Consider the following 21,139-nt stretch of genomic DNA (forward strand, 5'->3'; position numbering starts at 1 on the left):
CTGTCGTTGTTCCTGGAATCCTGGTACTTTTCGCTCTCTAATGTCCTTCTGAAATCTCTGTAAAGTTGTATTGGTGGTTTGAATTCCCCCAGTTCTTCTTTGTCTTGGAAGCATCTTGTTTCTCCATTAATTTCTAGAGACAGTTTTTCAGGTTACATCAATCTGGGTTGGAGGTTATTTTCTTTCAGGGCTTGGAATACTTCACTCCAAGCTCTTCTTGATGTGATGGTTTGTGTCGAGAAGTCTGCCATGATTTTGATGGATTTTTTCCTTTATAGGTAATCTGTTTCTTTTCTCTGTCAGCTTTTAATATTCTGTTCTTATATTAAACTTTTGGGATTTTTTGTAGCTCTGTTTTGGTTGTAGGTGGCTGGAGTTCTGTATGCCTCATACATCTGAATATATTTCCTTTTCCTATGTTTGGGAAGTTTTCCTTAATTATTTCTGTGAATAGCCTTTGCAGTTCCTTTGTTTGTATCTCTGCTTCTTCATTCACATTCTTTATTCTTAAGTTATAGATCCTCTTGTTGTCTTCCAGCCATTGTATTTTTACTGCCTGTTTACTTGTTATTTTTAAGAAGTTTTTCCTTTCATGATCCCACGTTACAAACCTGTCTTCCATTTTGGATAATCTGTCCTTAGTTTCTTTCAAGCAGTTTTGCCAGCTTTCAATGGAGTTTTTATTTCCTGGTAATCTCTTTGAACCTGGTTTATGTATGTATGTTTTTTCTTATATTCTTCATCAAACGTTTCTTTCCTTTTTTTGTGCTCCCCCATTCTTCCATCTGTGTCTTCTTGAGAGGTACTTAGCATTTCTTTTTTTAAAATCTACTTATATCTTGCTTTACTTGATTAAATATTTCACTTTTGAACTCATCTTTGTGGTCCTGAAGATATCTCTTTATGTCCACTGATCCTGTTTCTGATATTTCTTGTTTGTTGTCCTTAATCTCTTTTGTATTTAACCTCTCCTGATCAATGTTCTCAGGTTTGGGAGCCGGGGACTTTTTCATGTTGCTTCCTCTTCTCATATTTTTTGTTTGTTGCCTACAGGCATATAGAGGAGGTCCCAGTCCCTTTCCTTGTTGGTTACAGTTCTTCTGAAGCATGCTGGCCTTGTGATCCTGCCCACTCCAGTGTGTTATTGAGGTGCAAACAGGGGCAGCGTATGCTGGCTTCTCTCCTCTGGGTCAGTCAACCTGCAGAGGCCTTCATATGTTAATGTGCACTGCACATAGGGAATTGGTTTGGGACAACTTAATTGGATCTCAGCCAACTGCGTGTCCCAGGCGAAGCATATCCCACCAATCTCCTCTGAGAAGGGAACAACTGACTGAAGTCACTGTTGTTCCTTCTTCTTGCCAGTCCTTCCAAATTCCAAAATGTTGACCCATTGGTGTCCCTTCCCTGTAGAAGGGTTTTATTCCCAGCACTCATTGCAGGTCGATGCCCATCCCTTGCTGACTCCTTTCTCCATTGGCTCACTGACCTCCAGCTTCAGTGCAACTGTGGTTCCAGTGAGTCAAAGTGGTGGGAATTTGGGCACATGAGAGCACAGAATCTTAGCTGCCTCAATAGTATCCCAGGGACTGCATGTTCGACTGGTTCTTTTCACTCTAGTTTCCTCCAGAGTCTAGAAGATCCATCTCCCTCTGTCTGGGACTCCCCAGGCCGTGTTATTTTGGCATCTGAGTTGTCTGCCTCAGGGAGCCTCTGTAATCTGTTTTTATCTATCCGCCATCTTTACCTGCAGTCCAGTACCTGCCTTCTGACTTGTTATCTACCAACATCTAGTAGTCACTATTTTAACTTGGATCTAAAAATAGTCATGTTAGGGGCTGGGGATTTAGTTCAGCGGCATGAGTGCCTGCCTTGCAAGTGTGTGGTCGTGAGTTTGATCCCTAGTACCAATAAAAAAGAAAAAGACAAAATAAAATAAAAAAAAATAGTCATCTTGAATGTAAAGTAATGATTTATGTTGGCTTTCCATTATAGTGTGCTGTTGTAATCAGCAAGAAAAAGAACAGGAAAAAATGGTAGATATTTTCATTTTAAGGACACATGTCTCTAACATTGACAAAAATAGTGACATGGTAAGGTAGTATCTAGAAGAAATCTATATCCCTCACTTAAACACCAGAATTTTATTACTAAATGAAAGAAATACTCCAGGGGAAAAATATACAAATAGGAAATTTGCTACAAATGTAAAATTTTTATTTGAAGTAATTAGTAATCTAAAATATGTGATATATATAAAGAAGCTGATAGTAGTTTCATATCTAGTTAATTCTGATGTTGCATAGTACTTTAAGAATATAACTATCATACAAAGTGTATGAGGAGGCAGCACAAGTATAGACTTTGCTGTCTTTGTATAGCTAAATAGCATATAATTCAGTAACTAGTGTTCAAAGCATGCTGTAATTCTACAATTAAAAGACATGATGTGATGGGTCGTTGATCATGATGTTCCTCTGTTATTTCCTGAATGACTTGTGGACGAAAGAGCTAGCAGTTTGGAATTTATGCAATTACTCACAGTTAATATACTGTGGTTGATGATATTTGAACACGATTGTAGTAACTGAAATTCTTGGAGGATCTGGGAAGATGGCAAAACAGCAAGCAACAGGGTAAACAGCCTCTCTGAGAGAAACAGTCCAGATGCTGGAATATAGTATTCTAGAGAAGACAAGAAGAAAGGAATGGGTCCTTTCGACCCAGGAAGAACCTAAAGTGAGAACTGAGGCCTACAGAGAGAGTAAAGAAAAAATCTTAAACAGAAGGTGGTAGCTGGAGGTGCTTTCACCCAGAGCCAGAACCACCATGCGAGAAGCACTGGTGAAACCTGGGGACACACCATCACAGTGAAGCTGGTGGCTGGGCAAGCCCAAAGGCCTCAGTGGGGAGACATAGTGGCAGAGGGGAGCAGTGGACTGGAGAACTGCACTGGTTGGAGGTGACTGTGGAGGACTCTGTCCTCTCGCATGAGTGGGCGATTGGCTGGGGGCCATTTTGGAGTTGGGCAGGATAAGCCAGAACTTCAGCCCCTTTCATTCAGCCACTCCTAGCTTTGAGCAGAGTGGAAGAAATTGCTTGGACTGAGGCCCCACCCTGTGTACAGTTCAGTAGCCACTGCTGGGGTTTTCCTAAAGCTGTTCTCAACCTTCTCCACCTGTCCTGTGCATACTAATGTGGTGAGGGCACCTTGCAATTAATCCCCTCAGGAGGGAGGTGTCAGCCTTCCCCACCTCTGCTTGCACTCCACCAGCCACTGATAGCCTTACACCAGTGCACCCAGTGATCACTGTCCGATACCCCTAGCCAGCACATTTCAGAGAATTTAAGCCAACACAGGAAGTGCAGGGACCCCACTACCCTATTGTCTGGAAGAAACCAGGAATATGCCGAGAGAAAGAAGCAAAAGGCAGTCTCTGGCCTCAATCCCAAGTAATACTGTTCCAGGAAATGTAAACACAGAAGAGAACAGGAGTTACACACCCTAAGTTTCTCAAGCAACAGCAACCGAAATAAAGAAACAAGTTCAAGAAGATATAAAAGAACTTAAACAGAAATGAGAAACATAATAAAAGAATTCCTAAGAACCTCTAAAGGAGACACAAATGGAAGAACAGAGGAGCATAAGAAAATGAGGGAAATCTGCAATCTTAAATGAAACAGATTTACCAGGAAATTAAAACTCCATTGGAATCTGGCAAACCTGCTTGAAAGAAATTAAAGACAGACTGTCACACCTTGAAGACAGATTTGCAGCTTGTAATCACAAAAGGAACGATCTCTTAAAAATAACAAGGAACCAGGAAGTAACAATACAAAGGCTAGAAGATGACAAGAGGAACTATAACTTAAGAGTAAAAAATATGAGCAAAGAAACAGGGATAAATACAAATACAATACAAAGGCTATTTACAGAAATATTTAAACTTCCCAAGCATAGGAAAAGGAAATTATATTCAGATAAGTGAGCATACAGAACTCCAGCCAGCTATAACCAAAATAGATCTACACTCAGACATATAATAATCAAGGTCCCAGAAATTCAGCACAAGAACAGAATATTAAAAGGTGTCAGAGACTGCTGGAGATTTAACTCAGCGGCATAAGCGCCTGCCTTGCAAGCAGGCAGTCGTGAGTTCGATTCCTGGTACTGATAAAAAGGAAAAAGACAAAAAAAAAAAGCTGTCAGAGAAAGAAACACATCACCTATAAAGGAAAACCCATCGGAATCATGACAGATTTTTTGACACAAAGAAGATAACCTCCAACCCAGATTGATGTACCCTGAAAAACTATCTCTCAAAATTAATGGACAAACAAGATGCTTCCTTGACAAAGATGAACTGGGAGAGTTCATGACTGCCAATTTACCCTTCCAAAAAATACTGAAGGACATTCTATAGAGAAAGAAAAAAGGCCATGGTTTCAGAAACAGTGGCAGGGGGGACTCATTGTGAGCAGACGGTGGAATGAAGGGAAAAATAAGCAACCAATGGCAGAAAATAGCATGGCAGAGATGAAGTACAGAATGTTGGCCCTAATCACTAACATGAATGGCCTCAATACACTAGTAAAAGAAACACAGGCCCAGTGGATCAGGAGATAGAGTCCATCCAGATACTGTATATAAGAAATATAATTAACCTGAAAAAGGGTTTATGGACTGAAAGTCAAAGATGAGAAAATAATGCTGTATGTGACAGGGAACCAGAAAAAAGTGGAAGTAGCTCACCCATCAACTGCAGATTGGTTGGAAAGACAGTAACATTTTTATGCAATGGAGAACTACTCACTATAAGGAAGGAAAACCTTGAGGATCTTATAGGTAAATGGATAGAACTTGAGATGAAGCTCAGGAGTAAAAAGGTTCAGAACCACTTAGGTAAATAGCAGGTTACCTCCCTAATCTAAAAACTTAAGGAGTTAGTGGGATACGAAATGTACAATGTACCCTGCAAAAGTGAAAAGTGGAGGAATTGTCTAAAAAGGGAAGGCAGAAGACATTGTTAATCTTGTATCTTGATTTGAAATCCATATTGTTTTCATCACTCTGTTTAGTTAGGTTATATCCTGTTCCAGTTTGTCTACTTGTACTAAAGTTGAGGGCATAGACCTCTATTTCAAAGATAGCAGGATAGTATGGTAACCATTTTTGATTTCCTATTAACTTAATTTGAATCCTTGTATTGCTTTCACTCTTCTGACTGATTGTATTTGAATCTGTATTTGAACACTGTCTTGTTTTGACAGATTGTATTTGAATCTTTTTTTTTTTTTTTTTTTTTTTGTAGTATCAAGTATAGGCCACAGGTATAGGCCACACTTTGAAGACAATAAGATTCACTATGATACCTATTCTAGTTTGACTGTTAATTTCTTTTGAAGTCCTTTAATGTCTCCACTGTTTCATTTTTATTGATATTGTTCTGTACTGTTTTGTGCAATTTTATTATCCCTGATGCTAAGAGTAATTCTTCTGAAGTTAACAAAAGGCATTATGGTAGCCATTATTGATCTCTTTGTATTATGTTTTCAAGTCATGTTCCATGTTCATTTTTTTGTTTTGATTGTTCAGTTTTATTCTCTTCAAAATAAAAAAATAACTGGAGTTCTTGCTTATCAGTACTATGCAAAGTGAAGTCTATACACATATACATAGATACGTGCATATTTATGAGTGCACATGTATTAAATATTATTTATTGATTTATTTTTTGGGACAAATTCTCGCTGTGTAGTTTAGATTGGTGTTGAATTCACTGGTTAGCCCAGGATAGCCTCTCTCTTGTGGCAGTTTACTTGCTTTGGCCTCCCCAGTGCTAGGATTACAAATGTGCATCACCATGCCTGGCAGTTTATCTGACTTTTTTTCTTAACTATTTATTCATATATATACATATGAGTGAAAAGTGCATAATACCAAAGAGGCTAGTTCTGTGAATTTTTCAAATTTAACACTATATATTTAAGTAACTGGTCAAGAAATAGAAACTTACCAGTACTCAGTCTGAAGTCCCCATTGTGTCTCTTCTGTTGCTAAATATTCTATTCTCAGGGTAAATGTTACCTTTACTTTGAATGTCATAGGTTTTGTTTTTTTATTTTATTTTGAATTTGTACAAATGGTATAGCACAATATGTATTCTTTGTCTCTGTCTTTAGCTTACATTATGAGATTTATTCTCCTTTTTGTACAGTTTTTCATTGTATGAATATATATACTCATATATGTAATATTTGCTTAGTTCCTCGTTTTTGAGTATTTTGATAGTGATACTACAAGCATTGTAGTTCATGTCATTTGGTAAATAGATGTATACATTTTTGTTAAATACTTAAAGTGTATCCAAGGTCAAAGGATTGCACATTACTTTTAGTAGATGTTACTAAACAGTATTCTGAAGTGTTCTAATCACTTTGCAATCCTACCAGCAGCAGATTAGGAGACTTTTGGATCAATATGGTCTGCTACTGGTTTTTCTATAACCAATGAGTTGACAAATAGTTGTTTACATTTTAAATGGTTAAAAGAAAAAGAATTTTATTTGTGACACATAAAATTATATAAAACTGAATTCTGAGTGTTCATAAATAAAGTTTTATTGGAATGTAGACATCATTGTTGGAAAATATATTTTCTGTGGCTTCTTTTATGTTGCAGTTGCAGATTTGAATAATTGTGGCAGACTGTATGACCTACAAAGTCTAAAATATTTTCGGTATTGCTCTGTACAGAAAAGCTTTGCTGACCTTTGTCCTATACATGCTTGGCAATAAGTAGTCTTTTCAGTATTTAAAAATTTTAATGAGTGTATAGTTCTAAATTGTGACTATTTGTAGTTATCTGATGCCTAATTATAGCTAGCTCTTTTTTTTTTTTTTGTGGTACCAGGGATTGAACTCATGATCTTGTGCTTGCCAGGCAGACACTTATGCACTGAGCTAAATCCCTGACCCCAATAGCTAACTTTTTTTGACACTACTGTTTTGCATTTGGATATATGATCTTTTCCTTATTCAGTTTTATTTTTGCCCATTTGTCGATTGAACTATTTTCCCATTTCTAATGATTTGTAGGACCTATTAGTTTTAGAAATAGGCTAATGTCCCAAATCTCTTTTGCTCATCTCTGTCTCTTTGATACCAAATTGTTGTTTTGTTTGGTACTGGGGATCGAACTCACAACCTTGTGCTTTCTAGGCAAGCACTTGAGCCACTGAACTAAATCCCCAACCCCTTGTCTTTGTCTCTTACTGTCTTTATTTGTATATCTGTCTATGGCAGATAATTTTATTGCTGTCTCTGGCTTGCTTTTACATAATCTCAGTAGTATTTTGATTATCAGAAAGGTATTATGCTTTTAAAGAAATAAATTGGGTTCCTATTACAAAGATATGTAAGGAACTAGTAGTTAAATTTTCTTGCTAAATTTCTAAATTGTCCAGGCTGTCTTGAATTTTTGATCTTCCTGTGTTGGCTTTCTAGAGTGCTGGGGTTGTGGGCCTACACCAACTTTATCATTATTTTATTGTTATTATTCTTATTTTGGTAGGGAGATAGAACTCATGACCTTGCGCTTGCCAGGCAGGTGCCTATGCTAAATCCCCAGCCCAACTTTATCATTATTGAAAAGAGAATTTGCCCTTAGTAATTTGGAGAAATGATTAATTCATATTTTCATTGAAGGAAATTAATTGTGTAAAGTATCTGGTACACAATTCTTCATTAAATTTTCATTTGTATTTTAGAAATTAAGGATGAAAATGAAACAATATTGAATCATGAAGAATTAGCTTCTCTGGAGGAATATATTCCTACTCGACATACAAGTGTTACTCTTCTCAAATGTACCTGTACAATTTTCATGGCTGAATTCAACTTACTAGATCATTTACTTCCTATCATCATGGGAGAAAAGGTATATTTGCAATTCATTACTTTTTAAAAATTTATATATACAGGGCTGGGGATTTAGCTCAGCGGCATAAGCACCTGCCTTGCAAGTGGGCAGTCGTGAGTTTGATCCCTGGTACCGATTAAAAAAAAAATTCATATATACGTACTTTTGTTTATTAAATAAAAGAATATGTGCTTATATAGTTACCTGTGATGGAGTTAAAGCAATTAAGTATGATTATTAATCCTTAGTAATTTTAAATATATATTTTAAAAATACAAGGCAAGATCATATGAAGAAATGTTGAAGAGTTTTGAACTAAAGAATCTTAAGCCATTACGTCACCAACCCTCATTCCTTTCTTTGGAAACAAAATAAAATTATAATTTAGCCAATATGTATTACTTACCTACACAGCAAAAACAAAATCAATAATGCTGTGAGTTTCCTACATCCTTTGTCTTATAGGTAACACAGCAACCAAAGGGTGAAGTAATTTAAAACATGAGTAGCGGAGTACCTGTTTGGTAGAATCAGCCTTATACTGGGTATCCCTCAGCTATGCTCTCAGGGTGTGAGGTGGGTGGAAAGCCCTATATCTCACCTGAATGAAGATGGTGAAAAACTGTCTCCTGGCAACTTTCCACACCATGGCCATGGGAAAGTGAGTGAGAAATGGGCTTTTAGCAGCTCTTTGTTAGATCACCTATTTTCCCTTTATATCTTAAAGTATACAAGATATTTTCCCAAGACTTAGATCTAATGTGGTTGAGCCTTGCTTTGTGACATGAATTTGTGTGAGATTCAGTATGTTATAGTTTCTCTAGGATTATTTTGAATATTCATTAGGATAATGCATATAGATGATATTGCCTATATTAAGAACTCAGTGGTTACTGCTGTTATTGTTAATGAGGATTTATTTGGTGGTTAATAGTTAAAGTTTATTTATTATATGTTGCTTTTTGAGTTTGACTTGTACACATTAGGCCATATCTGTTAATTTATTAGGTTTTGGTCATTTTTTGGATGTCTATATAATGATGATGTTTATAGAAATAAAATGTGTCCTAACTTTAAAATTAATGGCAGAGAATTGACTATGAAACATTAGTTTCATTTTGTATATTTGCTCCCAATTGATCACTAATCATTAAGAATTGTGTTAGAATTAAGACATCATCCTGAAAACATCTAAACATTTCTGTTTTTGTTACCATTTCTGTTTTTGTTATCTAACTTTAAAAAAAACTGCATAGTATTTTTATTTATTTTTTTAAGAGAAAGAATTTATTTGGAGAAAGAAAGTTTCTGTCTGAGAGGGACAGGAGGGGGACTGGAAAGTGGGTTATCTTCCAATCCTGACTCTCAAGGGTGTTTACTGAGTAAAGCCACGAGGTGAAGCAGATTTAAGGTGGGATAAAACTTTAACTGATTGGGCCTGGGGATTTAGCTCAGTGGCATAAGCACCTGCCTTGTAAGCAGGCAGTCGTAAGTTTGATCCCTGGTACCAATTAAAAAAACTTTAACTGATCAATAAGATTACAAGTATAAGCATTTAGGTGCTTGTATAGTCTTTTTTAGATAATTTGGGCTTACATTGAGCAATGGGTATAGTGATTTCCTATATTCTTTCTGCCTGTACACATGTATTGCTTATCAGTCCCCTTCATCGGAGTTTGAGATTTGTTATAATTCCTGGAGTCTTATCAATATATCACTGAGTCCCTAGTTTATATTATAGCATGCTCTTGATGTTTTACATCGTGCAGATTTTTTTTATGTGTATAATGCATGTATCTCTTATGACAGTATTGCGCAGAGTAATTTCAGTACCTTAAAGTCCTGTAATGCTTTTCTTTTCCTTCTCTCACTTCAAGCACTGGCAACTCCTTTTATTTTTACTATTTTGCTTTTCTAGGATGTTATGTATTTAGAATCTTCCAGTGTATCACTGTGGTACAGACTAGCTTGCTTTTGTGCTGTACATTTAGATATCTCTCAGTTCTTTTCATGGAATTAAATTTTATTTAAATGCTAAATAATATTCCATTATCTGTTTCTCATCACAATTATTTGTCCATTTATCTACTGATTGATATATTGGTTGCTGGGAACTTTTGGCAGTTACAAATAAAACTGCTATTAAGCATCTGTGTGTGGCTTTCTGTGCAGCTTTCAACTACTTGGAGTAAATACTAATGAGGGGCTGTATAGTAAGAGTATGTGTAGTTTTCTAAGAAACTGCCACATTGTGTCCTGTGTGGCTGTATGATTTTGCATTTCTAGTTAGCAATGAATAAGCCATACCCTGGGATGTCGGCTAGTGTCTTTTAAAAGGAATTGGCCAATTTCTTGTAGATTATCAAATTCATGGGCATAGAATTTTTCATGGTATTCTTTTATTATCCCTGTAACGCCATGGTTTTATGTTTTTCTTTCATTAGTAATTTGTATCCTTTTTTTTCTTATGTAGCCTAAGAAGCTTATTGATACTTAAAAAAATCTTTGCAGAGAGCTAACCAGGTTTTGATATTATTAGTTTTTTCCCCATTGTTTTCATTTGTATTGATTTCTGTTTTAATTTTTCTTACTACTTCTGCTTATGTTGAATTTTATTTACTCTTTTCTATTTTCCTAAAGATGAAACTTGGGTGATTGATTTTCGATTTTCTTTTCTAATAGCACTCAGTGCTGTTTTTCTCTAGGCACTTTTACTAAGTCCAAGAAATTTTAAGTTGTGCTTTCATTTTCATTTAATTCAAGTCATTTTAAATTTAATGTCTCTTGACACTTTTCTTTGATCTGTGTGTTGTTAGCTGTAGTAATTCATCTATTCTTTGCCTTTCTATTGGTTTTTGCTTCATGTATTTTGAGATTCTGTGTTTAGTACCTATATATTGACCCCATTTAATTCCTGATAATTCTCCATGGTTTGAGATTTCCTGTGTCTGAAAAAGATAGCTACTTTTCTTTTCTTTTCATTAGTGTTACTGTTCATGTCTCTATTTCTTTTAATTATATGCTTGTATATTTAAAGTTGGTTTCTTATAAACAGTATATAAACTGAATCTTATTTCTTCCTTTTTTTTTTTTTTTTTTTGTCTTTTTTGTTTTTATCGGTACCAGGGATCGAACTCAGGACTGCCTGCTTGCAAGGCAGGCGCTTATGCCGCTGAGCTAAATCCCCAGCCCTAGAATCTTATTTCTTGATCTACACAATTTCAGACTTTAAGTTGGTATATTTAGAGCAATAATGTGTGAAACGATAATTGATACAGTTTGTGATAGCCACCATAGTTTTTACTATTTTCTACTTATTATCCTATTTCTTTGCTCCTATTTTTCTCTTCTTTTTGTGGCTTTTGTTGTTTTCATTGAGCATTTTATATGATTCTATTTTCTCACAGTACTAAAAACAAAAATTCCTTCAGATTCCTGGCTAACTCCTAAGCTGCTCATGTGCAATGCAACACTTTAGGAAAACTACTAGGAAAGGAAAGTTAAAGAGCAATGTAGAAATTTTACTCTCTTTGGGGGGTTGAGTATCAATAATTAAGAATTCAGACCTTGCCAATGAATACCTGATGGCCTTCCTTTGAGACCTTATGAAGGTTTTACCCGTGCAATAAGTACAGATTTATATAGATTAGTCCTAATTCCAGTCCTGAAGTGAACCAAGATGATTTGCTTATGTGCTGTTCATGTGTAAATGAATAGTTAATTCCCTTTGTATGAAGATCATATTTTTAAAATCTTTTATTATTTCTTATCCATGATATCAGCTGCCTAATATAAATTGAATATACTAAAATATAGAACAAATTAAATTGAATTTAAAGTGGAAAATTAAAAACAAAAGCATTAATAGATGTGACTGAGATATTGGTGGGCTGGAACTGTACTTTAGTTGCAGAATACGTGTCTAGTGTATGTGAGGCCCTGGCTTCAGTTCCCAGCAACATATACACGCACACATGCATACATGCACACAGAAAGGTGTTGGGGCTATTACTCATGCAGTTTAAGTGATTTTTGTTAACTTTAAGAAAAAAGACACAAAAGTGAAAGATTTCAAAAGATCCCTCAACTATTGCAAAAAAATTAAGTTTTGTAACTCAAAAGTATTAGGGCATAGGTGAGAAGTAAAAATTGGAAAATATGTTTTAAATGCTAATTAAAAGAATGATAGTAGGTCTGTTCTAATATCAAAAGTAAATTGAGACTATAGAGTATTATGAGAAATAAAGAGCCACTTCATAATGATAAAAGTGTCAAATCAAAAAATGCACAGCATAGATAATTCCCACAAATGTCACAGGTGAAAGAGTACTATGCAATTCTATTTATATGAAGTTCAAGAAGAGACTGTAAACTGCGCATGGTGTTTGAAATGAAAATATTGATTATCTGTGGTGGGCATTTGTATTTTCTAGAAAGGGACATTGGATAGCTTTCCATTGGGTACTTTAAATGGGTGGTAGTTACAGGATTATGAATTCATTGAACTCCACACTTCAGATTTCTGTGACTGATAGTATTTTTTTCTTGGTAATCCAAAACAAGTCACTTATAAAACAAAGTAATTATCAAATAAATGATGATTTTAATGACAGTAAATGTTCATTTTAGCCAGTTGTAGATATACTGTATTGTTTCTTGGTAATGACGCTTGGATTTTTTGGATTGGGGAGTACTAGGTAGCGTGTACCATCTTAGGGAAATGCCTGCACAAAGGCAATATTACTGTGACAATGAAAGCCAAACAAAACAAAGAAACTACTCTCCTTATGTATTTTCACATTCCTCTGGATGAACATAATGCTGCTCCTCATTTAGACCTGCAAGCAGAGCATTTTAAGGAATTTCTGGGAACAGAAAGTGAGTTATTTATCAATTAGGGACATTTCTGGCTTACCTTTATTTATTTGGATGTTCAGAAAGATTCTGAAGAGTCTGCCAAGCCCTCCTCAAGATTCTTAGCACCTTATGAGTTTCACATATATATTGTTAATAAGTATGACTTTGATCAGACATTTTTCCTAATTGCATATTTATTTATTGTAACTATCTTTTAACTCTGTCTTTGTTTTTTTTTTTCTTCTGGTACTGGGGATTAAACTCACAACCTTGTGCTTACCAGGCAGGCATTTACACTGCTGAGTTAAATCCCTGTCCTTAACTCTGTGTCTTACAGTCCACTTAATTATTTAAATGTGAATAAAGGGAAAGAAAATAAAAGCTTTCTGATTTTTAGATACAAAGCAATTATTTTGGAATCATTCAGCTTAAGAAAGTACAAGAGATGATCAAAAAACATAGTGAATACTTAAGTAAAGAATTATTACAGTAGAATACACATTGCCATTAATCACCCTCAAATACTCTCCCTCACTTTAGATGCACTCTTTTGATCTTGCCACTTTCTTTTTTTTTTTTTTTTTTTTTTGTCTTTTTCCTTTTTATCGGTACCAGGGATCGAACTCACGACTGCCTGCTTGCAAGGCAGGTGCTTATGCTGCTGAGCTAAATCCCCAGACTCAATCTTGCCACTTTCTAAAGCAGTTCTGGAGGTTCTCTTTCATAAGTGTCTTTGAGAGGTGTGATAAAAAGTGTGAATGCTGCCATTGTGTACCATGCAAGGAATGAAAGACTTGTAGCAACCCCATAGTGTGTCCTCATCCACCTTATTCATAGAATCTGGTACCATGTGGTTTCAGGGTTTTTCCCAGAGTCAAATAATCATGAAAGATAAATGTTTTGAATTAACTCAGGACATCAAGACAGCCATGACAATGTAATTGAAGACATGAACTACTTCAGAAAGTGGCAGGAATGATGGGATAAGTATGTTCAAATGGAGGGGAGTATTTTGAGAGATTAATGGCATTGTGTTTTTAATAAATTGTTAAAAATTTAAACATCATATTTTTTGATCCCATACTTTAATCTTACTGAGACATGTAGTAATACTAATTTGGTTGACTGAAGAAATGAAAAGCATTAATTAAAGGAAAAATGGTAATTTTACAAAAATATGCATTCTTTGACATTTATAAAATGTATTTATACTTGTTTATGGTAAGAGCTCTATAGAGAGTCAAGATTTCTAGCTTGATTTAATATCACTGCATGGGCTGCCAGTCAAAATCTTGTCTGCAGTTGATTATGTATGAGACGTAGTTGCAGTTGATTACGCTCTGAGACTCCTAAAATTTAAAATCAACGTTATTGTTTTCCAGACTTCAAGTAACTTCATGAATACTACAAATTTCCAGTCTCTTCGGCCTTTGCCATCCATTCAGATATTGGTGGATAAAATTAATCTGGAACATTCTGTCCCAATGTACGCTGAACAGTTGGTACATGTGGTCAGCAGCCTTAGTCAGCCTTCTGATAATCTGCTTCATTATTGTTATATACACTGTTATCTAAAGGTACGAAAAGTACATTTTCTTATTATTTAATGTCTATTTCATTTTGGGAGTAATGAATAAAATTACAACTGCAAATTGTAATTTCACCGAAGTAGTAGTCTATTTTACGATTTAAATAAAATGTAACATAGATTATTTAATCATTATTCCAGTATAATTAAAGTAAGATAAAAATATATTAGACTTTTTTTGATTCATTGATTTTTGACTTGGTAGCTTGATGTTTTTAATAAGTTTGAAAATTTTATGTATCATTAATAATGATTTTTATAAGCAGTGTGAAAAAGTCTAATATGGGTGCTTTAGAAGATCCATGATTTTTTTTTAAGGAAACATTTATCTGATGCATAATGTTTATAAAGAGCATTAATATATTTTTAGTTACTTCCTTCTAGTTGAATTTGTACTATCTTGATAAAAGAGAAAAATCTTTATTATTTTATCTGTACTTACTTAAAGTGAATTATTAGAAGCTTTGCCCAGTTCCAGTTTTTTAAAATAAGTAATGTACCTCAGTGTGGATCCACACAAATGTTGAATAATCACTGTTTGTTAAAGCAAATATAGATATATAGTATAGGAAATAGCACATATTTAATCGTTTGTCTTATCAGCAAGAAAGAATTCTAAAAAGTCATCAATGACTAAAAAGATCCCTAATTGAATTTTGAATAAAATACTAAAAGATTAAAGGACTTCCTAAATAGAACCCTTTAATCTGACTTCATGGGTTATATAGTTTAATATTTTAAAGTTCTTCACTGTTTGTATAGTTGTAAAGAAGAGACCAATTTAAAGACAAAAGTTTTAAATTGTCTGTAGTTTAATTTTGAGATGTTAAAATTTTATGTGTTTTCAAAACACATAAAATAGAAGAATGTATTTGCTTGATCTCCTGGTAAATCCCTTTTTCCTAAAGGATTGGAAGAGAAATACATGAGATTGCAAAGTCGTGTGAACATGGAGAAGAGTGCTTTTGGGGGGCTATTGTAATCACCTGCCACAGTGTTTCATGTCTTAGGGAGAGTATTAGAAGATATTTTTCGAAGTTAACTAGATAGAGAATATTTCATGCTTGTGCTTTTTTTACTCATTCTCCCAATACCCAGAAGTGTATGATGTTTTAAAGTGTTGATATAACCTATTATCAGATTGACGTGTATTTTTAAAATAGTAGGTGTCATTTTAGGTGTTTTACAATCTTTCAAACATTCTACTTATATAGATTTTACCCATTTTTTAACATTTTTTTTCTATATTGAAGACATTCAACTTTCATGATAAAGAAGGTGTAACCCTATCTTCAAAGAAAATGGTGGTCAAAGTCTTTGGTTAACAGTATAGTTACCATTCTTACTGACCAGAGTTACTAGAATATTTGTTCATCACTTCTCTTTGTTAACATGTTAAAACCTGGTTAAATTTTCTGTATAGTGAAAAAGTTATTTCCATATAGTTATGTGTTAGAAAAAGGGCTTTTGGTACATACAATTTAATTTTATTTTTTGATCACTTTGACTTCAACTTCATTAGGTGAGTTATATAGCTACAGTTAACTGAAAGTATTGGGCAGAGTAGAAATAGTATAATGTAGGAAAACCATTCATTGGCATTAAGAATATTGACTATTAAAAACAAAGGAATCCTTGACTCCTGGTTGTTTTTAATAATTCATTTCATTTTTGATATTTCTTAGTTCATTTTAATTCTTTTGGGATTTGGTAAGAATTTTCATTTATATTATTCTTGAACTAATACTTCTACTTTATATTACTCTTGAACTCAAAATTCTAATTTGTTGTAAAGTTAACAGCAGTTTTTACTTATTAAAATGGTTTCAGTAACTTTTAAAGAATTTTCAAAATTTCATTTGTAGTGTTACAGTGCTTTTATACTACAGTAGAGGGTTTTTTGTCATATATGTTTGACATTTTCAGTAAACTTTAATTATATACTTAAATGTTTGAGTTCTGTGTATACTTTGTATTAGCTGGTGGTGGAATGAGTTATAATTATCAATTTATGAAATTAAACTTATCAGTTGGGAGGGTTAGCATGGATGTATATAGAAATTATGAAGATGAAATTTTATTTTGACAGTAAAATTGTATAGGTTTATCATGTTCAATATGTTTTATATGTATTCATTACAAAATGACTTAAGCTAATGAATGTATATATTATCTCATATAATTATGGTTTCTGGTGAAAACTCTTACAATCTCACTAATTGTACTCATTACTGTAGTCCTTAAACAGTTGTCTCTCTTAAACTTATTCTTTGTACTAAAATTTTGTATCTGATGACAGTATTTTCTCAGTCCCTGTCCCCAGAATCAAAAGTTGCCAATGCCTTCTCATGGCCTCTTCATTCATTTGGCAAACCCACTCTTTGAGTATGTATAACATTGAATAACTTAAACACTGCAAAGCATCTAATACTTGAAACACATGTAGAAAATAACTTATGTGAATGCATACTATAAATTGTGGAAGAGTATATAACTTTATGACTTTGTTATTCATAAGGATCAGATACAACATGTTTCTGAGAGTTTAAGAATGTTTTAGAATCAGAATCTCTTGATATTTTATCAAGAGATCAGTAATATTAATATCATTAATTTCTGATCTCAAGTAAACAGGGATTTGGAAGAACTGAATCTTTTATTCACATCTCTTTGGTATATAAATTGTTATAATAATTTTGCAGAGTTATCAGGTCCAATAAATTTGTAAGCACATTTATCTTAATAGTCATTATTTCAGTTTTCAGGTTATACCTTAGAAATTATGCAATTGTATATTTCTGATTTATGCCAGCATCAAACTATTTTGATTACTATTTTAGCTATTTTTCTCATAGTTGGGACACAATACCCAACACCCACAGTTTCAAGAAGAAAATGTTTACTTTGGTTAACATTTTGTATTAGTTTCAGTCTGTAGTTGATTGACTCTAAAGCTGCTAGGAAGAGAAAAAGAAACCCAACTTTGTCTGAAAGATGAGAAAGTAAATATTTTTAGTTTTTGTGGGCCAATAGAAAAAAAATTGAAGATTATGTAAGTACTTAAAGAGAAAAAAAGTTTCCATGATTTATGAGTTGACAACATTCAAACTGTTACTAATTAAAAGAAACGTTTTTGGTAATACAATTTTATTAGTGAGAAGAATAGAGTTCTTTTTCTTGGGATAGCATTTTATATAGCTGATGTTCCAACTCTGTAATTGCACCATTACACTGATTATAAATATTTATATATAAGCAAGTGATTTTTGACAAGCATGATAAGACTGCTGAGAGGGAAGGATTTTCTTTTTAACACCTACTACTGGAAAGCTGAATGTCAATATGCTAAAGAAATGAACATGGATCTTACCTCACATCACACAGAATGATTAACTCAAAATTATTCAGAGACCTGAATGTAATAATACTTTCAAAAATATTTTATTCCTTTTTATGACTGAATTATAACATTCCATTTATGGATGGACCATATTTTTTTTTACCCATTTACTGCTTTATGGATATTTGGGTTATTTTTATTACTTGGCTATTATGAATAATATGCTTATGAACGTTCATGTCACATTTTTATGTTTGTTGGATGTACAATAGCAGGGTATGGGATTACTGTATAGTAACTCTTTTTATTGTATTTAGCAGTCGCCAAACTTTCTTCCCGAAGATTGCCCCGTTTTATATTTAAGCAGTGATTAAATAAGAATTCATATATTCTCACATCCTTATTAACACTTGCAATAGTCTGTCTTAATTTCAGACATCTTAACAGTCGTAAAGGGGCATCTTGTGGTTTTGAGTTTTATTTCCAGAGTAACAGTGCTCAGCATTTTATTTCTCATGTTTATTGCATATTGTCCATTTGCATATCGCTTGTGGAGAAATATTTACTCATACATCTTTTGCTTATTTTAAAATTGAGTTATTTCATTCCTATTGTTGACTTACAAATATTTGTACATTCTGAAGGTTTTTACATCTTTAACCATGTAGATGACAGCATGATTGTAGTAATATTTTTTGAAGCAAAATCACCAATATTTATAGTATAGTCTTTCTGGTTTAAGTTGGAGGTGGGATAGAGACAAAATCCTTCTTAATTTTCCCCATCTGAGAAAAATGTTGTGTCAGTTTCTATCCAGGTTTTCTTTTGTTTCAGAAATTATATAAATGAAAACTACATTGAGGAGAGTTTCTGCCAGACGAGGCTATTCATTTAGGACGGTCACTAATGAAAGGCAAGCAAAATTTTACTCATAGTTGAAGGAGAAGAGATGGCAAAAGATTAAATACAAGATTTATTTTGTCTTAGAATAAGTAGAGAACCAGCCATTCTTTTTTAGGAGAGAGGAAGAAGAAAATTGAAGCAAGAAGGAAGACTAGATAGAATTGAGCTAACAGATGAGCTAAATGAAATGAAGCATTATTTTGCTGCTTCAGTGATACCTAATTCTGAAGACATCTTTAATCCTTTTTGTACTTCATTATTCCTGTAAATGAGATGATTGAGTCAGATATTTACGCAGTTTTAGCTTTAAAATTCTGTAGTTAGTTCTGGTTCTCTTACTCCTTCCTAAATGCCTTTGCTGTGGAATGCATTCATTATTATGTTATATTATTATATAGTTCTAATATTCAGTTTTTATATGTTTCAGTATATTTCATACAGAACAGTTTTTCAAGGCAGTGCTTACTTGTCCTTTAATCATTATATTGTATGGGTTACAATGACAACATGAAAATAATTTTTTATATCACTGTTTCTACTAGCATTTATAATTAATATGTACTTTTTATATTTATCTGTTTAAATTTGTAAATCCTAATTTATTGTGATTTTGTTGATAAAAAGTTGTAGAACTTTTATAACTTTTAAAATTTCTTTTAGTTTTAGTTTCTTTTTGAGATGTTAGTTCAAGAACATTTGTCATAAAATAATAAAATACTGTTATGGGGTACACATTTGTAATCCTAGAGCTTGAAAGGCTGAGGTAGGAGGATCACTGCAAGTTCCAGGCCAGTTTGGAATACAAAGGGAGTTTAGGGCCAGCGTGAACTGCACAGTGAAGCCTTGTTTCAAAAAAGGAAAAAAAATTTGGGTCATAGTTATTTTTATCTTTTACTAATTTTTTTTTTTGTTTAGTGGCATTATATTTTAACTTTCATTTAATGTGATGCTTATGTCATCTTGTTCAAATTTATGCTTACTTGAGGTGAAGTTTTTGTTGATAGTTACACATAGCTGCTTTATACATTTTTACTGGTTCAGACTGTTAGTTTTCAGCATCCCCCAAGCTTACTACGTTTCAGGATACGTGTACTAACCTTCATGAAAGGAACTTCCTTTCATACTTGGCTGGTTTTCTTTTTTTAAGATCCAAAGTTTTATAATCTTGGTGAAACAGCATTGAAAAGTCACTAGATTATATAAGTATTTTAAATCTGTATACCCATTTGGTATGATTTAGAAGAGGTGAACATTTATACTGATATAATTGTTTTTGATATGGTAGATAGGAAGGGCAATGTGATGTTATACATATATTTTGGCTATATATAGAAGTTAATATGTTTAATAGAACCTCTGTTTATAATTTTTACCTGATTGAATGTTTCCTTAATAGCATATGTGGAAAACATGTAAATATAACACAGTATTTTAAAAAATTACACATTTATATGCAGTTTTGCCCCAACTCCTTTGCAGTTCTCCAGATAACCAGCAGGGGATCTCCTCTTCACCCAATTCCAGTGCCATTACTAATGGCAGTGTCTGATTGTACTGTTGGAGATTTATTAGGACATAAGAAACTAGCTTGAAGAGAGTTCTTGGTTGAATGAAGTATGATGTGGTGAAATGTTATCTTTATTACTAGAGGTATTTATTTGGAGGTTAGGCATGTTTTGATAATTATGTTTTATATTATTACATAATTATAAATTTCACAATTATTTAAATACTGGATCTTGGTGAGCAAATATGAAATTCCAGGATTATGCAGGCCCCCGCCCCCCACATTTCTTTGTTAACACTGTTGGTCAAAACAGGTAGGTCTTCGGAAAGAACAAATGTGTGCTAAATTAAGTTTTAAGTTAAGGTTTTAAGTAATCATTTTGACATTCAAAACATAGCTCTTTCTTTTTTCTTCTCAGTTTTGTACTTGCCAATCTGTTGTTAACAGCAAGATGTGCATAGTTAATATTGTAGTTATATCACTTTAATTTTCCTTGAGTGTAATTAAATAAAAATGTCCTTTTAAATGCAATTTTCTTTGAAAATGTAGTTCTTAATGTCTTAACATTATAAGTTGATAAATGTTAGGGACATAATAGAATTTTGAAACTATTTGGGTACACCTTAAAACTATAAATGTATTTATGTTTAGCCTAGAGCCTCCTTTTTGGGCAGTTGCTCTATCATTGAGCTATATTCACTTTTAGCTCTGTTTTTTAGTATTTGATCTTGTATTATAATCATTGAGTAAATGTACTGTATCTGAAAATGTTGTTTTTACAGTGTTTATTAATTAATATTAGTCCTGGAGATTGAGTTGATAGCTGTGAAATCAGGTGGAATGTAAACCCAGGGATTAAAAAATAATTAAAGATAAATGTTGAGGTTACGTTGCTTTGAATGTTATTAGGAAGCAATTGTGTCAGTCTTTCAAGTATGACATGTTTAATTTTATTGCATTGGAAATAATTACAGCAGAAATATCAGTTCTGTGCAATGTTTGATGTAAAATATATTGTCTTTC

At 33.4% G+C, this 21,139-nt stretch overlaps 1 protein-coding gene across 15 annotated transcripts in view; it reads left to right on the forward strand.

Moving 5' to 3' along the window:
* The window catches only part of Vps13b (vacuolar protein sorting 13 homolog B), a 683,809-nt gene that overhangs the window by 70,566 nt on the left and 592,104 nt on the right, over nucleotides 1-21,139 (forward strand). For 13 of the 15 annotated variants that reach the window (XR_010050305.1, XM_063257835.1, XM_013143877.3 and 10 more), the window contains exons 14-15: nucleotides 7,770-7,939; nucleotides 14,161-14,355. Coding sequence is in view for 14 of the 15 variants with exons in the window: in XM_063257835.1 (XP_063113905.1) it covers nucleotides 7,770-7,939; nucleotides 14,161-14,355 (365 nt within the window). In the remaining variant the exon portion in view is untranslated. Of the gene's footprint in view, nucleotides 1-7,769; nucleotides 7,940-14,160; nucleotides 14,356-21,139 lie in introns of those variants that run through there. The other 2 variants (XM_063257844.1, XM_063257837.1) reach the window with 2 other exon arrangements.

This window comes from Cavia porcellus, unplaced genomic scaffold, assembly GCF_034190915.1.
Source record: "Cavia porcellus strain 051 isolate PalLab524CR breed Dunkin Hartley unplaced genomic scaffold, mCavPor4.1 scaffold_10, whole genome shotgun sequence".
In the NCBI taxonomy this organism is placed as follows: Eukaryota; Metazoa; Chordata; class Mammalia; order Rodentia; family Caviidae; genus Cavia; species Cavia porcellus.